Source organism: Corvus brachyrhynchos, unplaced genomic scaffold (assembly GCF_000691975.1).
Source record: "Corvus brachyrhynchos isolate BGI_N302 unplaced genomic scaffold, ASM69197v1 scaffold19, whole genome shotgun sequence".
Classification (NCBI taxonomy): domain Eukaryota; kingdom Metazoa; phylum Chordata; class Aves; order Passeriformes; family Corvidae; genus Corvus; species Corvus brachyrhynchos.
This window is the reverse complement of record NW_008246061.1, coordinates 67,305-76,179: the sequence shown is the minus strand read 5'-3', so window position 1 is coordinate 76,179 and position 8,875 is coordinate 67,305. Positions and strand designations below refer to the sequence as shown.

The 8,875-nt window shown below is 56.0% G+C and overlaps 1 protein-coding gene across 1 annotated transcript; it reads left to right on the top strand.

Moving 5' to 3' along the window:
* Positions 1-137: 137 nt before the first annotated feature.
* On the top strand, positions 138-3,816 carry HSPB8 (heat shock protein family B (small) member 8). Its single transcript, XM_017746547.1, has 3 exons — positions 138-989; positions 2,065-2,128; positions 3,063-3,816. Exons 1-3 carry the CDS (start codon positions 611-613, stop codon positions 3,220-3,222), a joined length of 603 nt encoding a protein of 200 aa, XP_017602036.1. The 5' UTR covers positions 138-610; the 3' UTR covers positions 3,223-3,816.
* Positions 3,817-8,875: the final 5,059 nt, after the last annotated feature.

Genomic DNA, 8,875 nt, shown 5'->3' with positions numbered 1-8,875 from the left:
GCGTCCTCCTGCCACTGCCCAAATTCTCCACTGCTGTTTCTTCCTCTCCAAAATACTCGTCTGACAGGGCAGGACTTGCAAAACACACACCCCCCTCCTCTGAAATCCATATAAATAGTACTCGCCCAACGGCTGGAAGGTTAGAGAAGTTTCTGGGCTCCAGGCTCAGGCATTTATTGCAGCTCTCACCCAGGAGCAGCAGGGAAAGTTGCACATAAAGTGCTGGAGAGTGAGAAGTGAGAGAGAAGCCTTTTAATCTCAGGATATTTGGTTTTTTGTTTCTCTCTCCTGACAAGAAGTTTTATTTTCCTCTCCCCAGTCCTGGGATCGCAGCCAGACAGGAAGCTTTTTCTCGCGGCCAGAGAGCTCCCTCCGTCCTTCCTGTGATCTTCCAGCTCCCGGTGATTCAGCCTGAATTGATTTTCTCATTGTCCTTCACCTGGTGCCGGGAAGGAGGGATCGTCCCCGCGCACCCACGTCCCACCCGGGGTGGATGCGTCTCCTCCGGGACAGGCTCCCGGAGGAAGTTTGCAGCCAGGAGCAGCCACACAGAGGCTGAGAATCCGTTGGAGAGCCCCGGGGACACGCTCAGACCCCTCCGAAGGAAGCCATGGCCGATAGCCAGATGCCCTTCTCCTGCCATTATCCCGGTAGGCGCAGCCTCCGCGACCCTTTTCGGGACCCCGGCCTGACCTCACGCCTGCTGGATGAAGACTTCGGCTTATCGCCCTTCCCTGGGGATCTGACGGCGGACTGGCCCGACTGGGCTCGGCCCCGGCTCACTACCACCTGGCCGGGTCCCCTGCGCGCCGGTCTCGGCCGCACCCCCCCCATGGCCCCCGCCTACGGCGCCCACTTCGGGGGGTACCCCGAGAGCCGCAGCCCAGCGCCGTTTCCCCGCGAGCCCTGGAAGGTGTGTGTCAACGTGCATAGTTTCAAACCCGAGGAGCTGACAGTCAAAACCAAGGACGGCTACGTCGAGGTGTCAGGTGAGAGCCAAGGCACCGGGGAGGTGGCACTGCCAGCTCAAGGAATTGCCGCAGAATGCCAAAATCGGCTTTATTTTATTTTATTTTTATCAGCAGCAGCAGCCCTGTGCTCGGGAGCAGGGGAGGGCTAGGGGAGGGCTGCATCAGGGCATTGGGGCATCTCCAGAGGCAGTTTGGGTGTCGTGGGGGAATCTGGCTCACAAGCCATGGTGGTTTGCTGCTAAAATGAGAAAGGACACGTGTCCTTCGGGGTAAATATCCCTGCTTTCTGCCCTGGCTGGCGGCACCCTGCAGCGAGCGGCCAAGAGGGGCCCCAGCTCTGCTCAGTTAATTATAGCCAGGGTGAGGCCGGCAGGGAGGGAGATTCCCTTTAAAGGGGCCGAGGGAGAGGCTGAGAAGAAGGGAGCAGCTGCTGCACAGCCCCCTGCACAGCCCCCAGCTCAGCCCGGCTCTGAGTCGGCCAGAAACAGGTCCCTGAAGAGTCAATTAATGGAGAGAAAGTGGGTGTGTGGTCCAGCATATTCGGGGTGCCCGCGACTGCCCTCAGTGTCCCATCAGCGTGGCACTGACACTCCCCATTGTCCCATGGTCCTCCAGGCTGGGATCACCAGGGAGGGCGGGGGGCTGCCACCTAACACAGCTCTGGGTGTTTGTTTGGAGCTCACTGCACCGCAGTGGAAAAAGCCACAGCTCAGGGGGGTCCAGGCAGCCTCTGGCTGATGCTCCAGGCACAGGGACCCCCAGCCTGACAGAGTGGTGGAAAGGAGCCCATCCTGGGGAGTGGGGCCAAGGGGGATGGTACCACCTACAAAGGCTTTATTATTTGTTTATTTTCTTAAGCCCCAGCTCTTGGCAGCCTGTGAGACCCCAGTTTCCCACTGGAAATATGGCTGTGCTGTATCCAGCATCTCCTTCCCCTACATGGAGAGGCTTCCTGAGTCCTCCCCAGAGGAAGGGTTTGCACTGAGGCAGGGAAACAGCTGCTCGGAAAACTTTCCTATTGGGTTTAGTTGTTGTTGGGGAAAAAATAATCTTCTGGTAAGGTGCTGATGTGGCGTGTTGGCCTCTCCTGTAGGCAAACACGAGGAGCAACAGGTGGAAGGAGGGATCGTCTCCAAGAACTTCACCAAGAAAATCCAGTAGGTACCGGTCGGCCTGGCTGAGCTTTGCCAGTCCCCGTGCCCCAGCTCACACTCGCAGGGACTGTTTCCGCCCCAAAATCTGCCCTTCTGCAGCACGTGCCTGGCTGGGTCGGGCCACAGAGTGATTTCCCAAGGGAGGGAAAGGAGGAGGAGGCGGCCATTTTGGAGGCGCTCTGTCAGTCTCCTGGGCCCCCGGGGCTGCGTCTGGGTACGGCCGGGGAGCAGGAGGGGGGCGAGGAGGAGCCGTCCCCCGGGGTGCAGCCGAGCCCGGTGGGCTGGCACCATCGCCAGCCTCGAGCACATCCCTTCGTATCCCCGCATCTCCATGATGTCAGGGAGATCGCTATCACGTTGACTCACCCCATGGCTCACTTTGGCAACAACAACCGCAAAGGCGAGCCCAGAGGCCGGCGGGCCCTGACCGATGTGGGGGGCAGACCCCACCCACGGGGCTCGCATCAAAGCCCAGGGCATGGGAAGGGTTTCCTCGGCTGGCAGTAGCTCAGCTTTGCTTTTTCACCCCGAAGGAGCCCCGTGCATCCCGAACTCCCACGGGAAAGCTGGGGCGAGCACCGTGCTCCCTCCTGCTCGGCGCTCGGGCTCCTTTTACGGGCAAGGCTCGCGCCTGACGTGGGCTGCGGCACGGCCGGGATTTACTCCTGCTCCGCGGCAGCACAAGCGGCGGTGACATCCCGTCAAACACATCTGCTGGGGAGATTAAACAGAGCTCCCACGGGGGCCAGGCTGGCCAGAAGCCTGCTCTAAATATCCCCCGCACATTCCCAGGCGCTCCAATAATAACAGAGGCTGTGCTGGGGCGCCGGGGCTGCTGCCTCGGCATCGCTGGTTCCGGCGTGCTGGGGGTCCGAGGGTCGGGATCCACGAGGGATGCAGCATCCTAACCCCTCCCATCTTTCCTGCCCCCCTGCAGGCTGCCCTACGAGGTGGATCCCATCACGGTGTTCGCCTCCTTGTCCCCGGAGGGGCTGTTGATCATCGAGGCGCCCCAGATCCCCCCCTACCAGCAGTATGGCGAGGGCAGCAGCGGCAGCGAGATCCCCGTCGAGAGCCAGGAGGCCACCTGCACCTGAGCAGCCACCCGCGGCCCTCCCGCGTGCCCGGCACCCCTGTCCCCTGTCCCCTTCCCCCGGTCCCCTGCGGTGCGGTGTCCTGACAGCCTCCGGCAAGGGTGACGGGTGCCGCTCGCAGGGATGGCAGCACCCGCCACCCCAGCTGAGGGCTGAGGCATACACCGGGTGCCAGGCCACCGTCCCCAAGGGCTTGTAGCAGTCTGAGGTGCCGGTAGAGATTTTGTGCCCACGGGGCCAAGCAGAAAGGATGTTCCTCCTTATGGTTATTGTTTGCTCCGAGTCACTCAGATGGGGTATTTATAACAATTACAAAAAAGGGCCTGTTTTTTTTCTTTAAAATTGACATGGAAACCTGCAGCTCTGTGTCTTTTCCTCCTCCATGAGTTGTTTTGTTTTTTTTAAACTACATCTCTGCAAAGGACACGTGTCCAGCGGTGGAGCTTGATGGCGTGGCCTCCATCCTGAGAAATCATCTGCGTGCTTTGAACGTTGGTTTGGGGTTTTGGTGTTGGTTTTTTTTTTTTCCTTATTTCCAAAGAGAATTTGTGCTTTTACTTGTCAGACCTGAGGAATAAAACCCAGTTGATGTTCTTAGCCTCTGCTTGTCTCGACTGAGCCAGTGGGGTGCGCGAAAGGCTGTGGGAGGGTGGTGGGGAGGAGGGGGGATGTCACCATGTGCCACCTCCCAGCCTGGCACAGGTTGTCCCCATGAAGGCAAGGATAAGAGAGTTGTGTGGGCATGCCTGCACTGGAGGTGAATTCCTAATCCTAGCTAACACTGTGCTGGGGAGGCATTGAGCCTGGCGAGGACCATGGGCTTATCTCGTCCTTACCCTCGCAGCGGGTTGAAAATGTTCTTCCTGCTTGGGGATGCTAAACCAGGCTCTGAGCTGGGAAAGTCAGGTTTGCCCCATCCCCATTTCCATCTCACCATGCCAGCTCCCCACCTGCAGCTCCATGGGGAAGCACTTCCCAGTGGAATGGCAGATGGTCTCTGCTGGGTTCTGGGCACAGCCTTAAAACCATTCCTGGGGGCAAAGCACCATTCGCTAACACGCTGCAGTGCCTGGAGTTAGCAAAGCCGAGGTGGTGATAGGTGGTAGGAAATTTTCCATTGACCTGTGCAGCACCTGGGCCAGGCACCCAGTTTTCTATGTCACCAGGACCTCAGAGTTAAAAATACAGCCTCACATGTTTCACTCTGGTTCATTTGGGATGCGGTTACCAACAACACCCACCACATGCTGTAAACCCTGGCACAGCACCCCCCTGCCATGAAGGCACCCACGTTCCAGGTCATGGACGGGAACCTGGGGACTCTCACCCAGTTTTGCAGATTATATTTAACTTCCACCAGTTGTTACAGAGCTGGGAGCCCCTAACAGTGCAGAGCACAGCCAGCCCCAAGCTCAGCCACCGTGGATCTGCCAGGCATGGCTGTGAGCACAGCAATTTTTATGAATAAAATATAATCCTCAAAATGGGATACTGACACTGGGATGGAATGCCAAAAGTCATGAGTCACAGCTCCAGCCCTGTGTCCTTGTGCCACTTGGAGCCGTCAGGCCCTGTGGATGACACCTCTCCAGCACAAACTGTCCTTCCTCTTCCTCACTCCTTCAAAGAGTTATTTTTATCAGCCTTTTGAAAAAATATCCCCAGGCCCAACCTCAGTTTTTTCCCCTTTCATAGAAGGACCCCAGGAGACCCTGGGGACATGCTCAGGCCCAGCAGCTGTGTCTGGCACAGGATGGTTCCCTGAGCAGGGCTGCAAGTGCAGGGGACCAGCTGTGACTCCATAGGGAACTGCCAGGGGGGAATGAGCCACAGCTGTGCCCCTCTCTCATCCCGGGGTATCTGGGGAGAGCCCCAAGCTGGCGCCCCAGCAGTGCTGGGACAAAGGGAGATTCAGGTTCACCTTTGGGGCTGCTGCACTCACCCAACATCCTGCTGATCCTGGATTTTGGGGTGAGTTTTGTTTTTCTTTAATTGCTTTTTGCTTTATTTGGTTCTGCTTTCTGATGAGTTCCTTGATAGTGTCTTATAAAAGCTGTTGTCAGCTGCGTTAGCAATAATTTCCTAATGGCTGGGGTTGGCATTAGCAATTAGCACTAAGGACCACTTCCATGGGCAGCGTGCTTGGACCTGTGCAGACAGCAGCTTCCCAAGCTCTTGGATGGTCTGGAGTATCACATCCTAATGAAATAATTGTAACTGGAGATCTGGAGGTTCTTTTCAAGTAAGAGCTGATTATACATGTGAAGGAGGTTTTAAAGTAATCCCTACTGGTGTTTCTTTTCTGCAAGTGGAAAAATCAGTTTGGAAACACTGGGGCACTTTTGCACTACCCTCTCCCCCCGTGTCTGATCTGGGGTTCTAGAGTGAGCAGAGCTGGGGCTGGTGGGGGGTGGGAACTGTTTGCTCACCCTCACTCATGTGTGAGATGTTGGTTTGGAGCCACCAGCCCCGTAACACAGAGCAGTAGCGGCCACTCTGCAGTGGCATCACATCTATGGGTCCAGAGCAATTACAGCACATCAGGTGGTGTCAGAACACATGATGGTGCATGGCTTAATACCAGCTCTAAGGGACAGACCTTGTGCAGGTTGTGACTGAGGGGAGCATCCTCCAGGAGGGAAGGAGTGGGCATCCTGTGAGTCTGACCCTGGGGCTGCCTGAGGGAGCCCAGGAGGGACTGAGACCCCTGCTGTGCATTTTGGGACCCCTCTCACACAAGGGAGAAAGGGCAGAATTGAGTTTATCAGCAATTCACACTGCATGACAGACCTTGTGCAGGTTGTGACTGAGGGGAGCATCCTCCAGGAGGGGAGGAGTGGGCATCCTGTGAGTCTGACCCTGGGGCTGCCTGAGGGAGCCCAGGAGGGACTGAGACCCCCGCTGTGCATTTTGGGACCCCTCTCACACAAGGGAGAAAGGGCAGGATTGAGTTTATCAGCAATTCACACTGCATGGAGGCACCCCAGCCACAGCAGCACCTCTCTGCCAGCCCTGTCCCAATCATTCTAGGAGGACAGTGCTCCCTTTTTTCTCCTGGAGCAGCATTAGACTTGCCAATATCCACATCATTCAAGACCAAGTGATTTTCACTGCTGAAGGAGACAGAGGAACCATCCTAATCTGGCCTTTCATATCCTGCTCTCGGAGCAGCACTGATGCTGCCAGTACAGGGCTGTTCCTGGATGGGGAGGAGAGAGAAGCAGGTGCTTGGAAGGTTTTATTTTTTTTTTCTTTCAAAGCAGCCCGTTCCGATCAAGTACACAACCACATCTGAAAGAGCTGGTGGGATTAAGTAGTTGAATGCTGGGCAATTTGCAATTGGCACTGATGGGGCAACAGCAGGAGAAAGGAGTGTGAGGAGTGTGCCTATTCCAGGAGATGGATTCTGGGGTTGGGGCTGAGGTGGGAATCCAGCAGTTCCTGATGCATCTCAGGACCATGAGCCTTGCAAGCTCAGCCCTGAGTCCCAGCAAAGCTCTCCTGGACAGCTGGAGGGAAATGTGGGTGGTCCATGCAGCTTTTTTGTTTTGGGAAAAAATTTTGGTGATCCCTCCCGCAGCACAAGTGGGTGATTCCCAGTGCTGCCAACACAGAGCTGGGATGGGCTGATGGGGAGGGCTCAGCACCATGAGGTAAGGGGCTACATCATGGCAAACCAGCCTCAGAGGACCTGCTTCTCCAGCTGGCTGCTGTGAGGGGCTGCAGGACATGAGGAGATAAAGATAAGGTCACCCAAGCTGTGGGAGAGCTCTCTAGGCAGCTCAGTGGCAGGAGCCTCAATAAACCTCCTGGCTGTGTCCTGCTGTCTGTCCCGAGCTGCCAAGGAAGCACCCCCTACCCCCTGCAAGGCAGGAACATGGGTCAGTGGGGCCAAGGGGTTCCGAGTCCAGTTTACATCCCATCAGGGCTGGGATGGGGAGCACGTGGCTCCCAGCAGGACACCAGCTCCCAGCCTGTCCCAGAGGATTTATTTTCCTAAAATGGAAGCAAAAGCTGAATTGATTTATTTTGGTTGGCAGCATGTGGAGCCGGGTAAATAATCCACAAGAACCTCCAGAGCTGTCCAGATCCACCAGGCATCTCCAGAAACCTGGTCTCTTCTCCTAGAAGAACGGGGTTGGTCTTATTTTCCAACTGCCCACTCCTGTGGCAGGAGCAGGTGGTGGCTGGGCAGAGATGTGGCCAGTGTCTGGCACAGCAGCTCCCAGAGCTGTGTCCATCCCTGTTCTGGGAAGCATCGCTCTCACACACCCTCATGTGCCCGTGGATTGGGACACCCTTGCTGGCTCGCCCTGCAGGGATGCACTTGATGTGTCTCGTTGCTCCCTGTTGGATCTCACTGTTGGGTCATGCTGTGGGGTCCTGGGGTGCCCACAGAGATCCTTTTGTTGTTTGATGAGGCTGTTTGTGCTTTCCAGCCCCTCTGGGAGCCTCTGCACAGCTCTGCACATGCAGGAGCTCAGCCTGACTACCTCCAGCATCCTCCTGCTCAGTCCCTGGGGCTGCAGAGCTCCCCTGGCCCCACCAGGAAATGTGCAGTCTCCAGGCTCTCACTTGGCAGCTGGTTCGTGTTCCTGCAGTGAATCCATCTGGGTTTGCATGGGGGATTTGGTATAACACTTCCAGGTGTTTTTCCTTCCCAGAGCCCTCCGGAGCGTCCCTGTCTCCCCGAGGGTTTCTCACTATTTCTCACACAAATCTCGGCTGCTTCAGTACAAGCCAGTCCCTTTTCCTTGAGAAAATATCCTGTAACCACCCAGGTGTTTCTCTGTTGTAGCTGAAGCCATTTGGGGGTTTTCACGCTTCTCTTTGGGAGTTTCGTCTCCTTTGGAGATTTTGTTTTCATGAAGTTTTTGTCTCCGCTTGCAAAGTGAATCTTATCTGCTTTATTTTGGATGTCTCCAAAGGGAACACTTTACTACATGATGGCCGTGGGGACAGAGAAGCAAAAAAGTTGCTTTTCTTTCTAATGGAGGAACCCAGTGTCACAGAAATAACCCACCCTGGCTGACCAGATGGCCTTTCTCTCCCTTCCAAATTAAGGGCTGGAAAGCTGTGAAATGGCCCAGCCACCCCTGGGAGCAGATCAAGAAGTTCCTGAAGCTTCACCCATCCCAGCAGAGGGAAGGGGAGGAGAGATCTCTGTGGGTAAAGCAATGCTGGTTATGGCATTGTGTTTTGGATGCTTCTGCCTGTGTCCACCCTGGGAGGGGACCGGGTGGACTCTGAGGCCCTGTGGCACCCCCCCCTCCCGCCTCCAGCAGCACAGACCCTCCTGGGTGGACAGTGTGGGTGACCCTGGTGTTGAGCATCCCTGACCTATCCATGGAATTTCAGCTGCCTCTGGGCAGCAACACCTCCCAGCCCCAAATTCCTGTCTCCAGAGCTGCAGCTGGATGAAGGAGATTTTTCTCCTAATTGTTTTCTTTTGTCAGTCTTTAAACCCAGTTGCAAATGCTGCTGATAATTAAGGGCACTCTTGCCATTTGGGTGAAGTGCTGAAGTGCAGCCTCCTACTCCCAGCCAGATGCTCCCCAGCAAACCCATCCTGGAGGAGAGGCAAATTTTGGCTTAATTTTGATTCTTTCCTATTCCAACAAAAACCTCCCTATCTGAGGCAGCATTGGAAACCTTT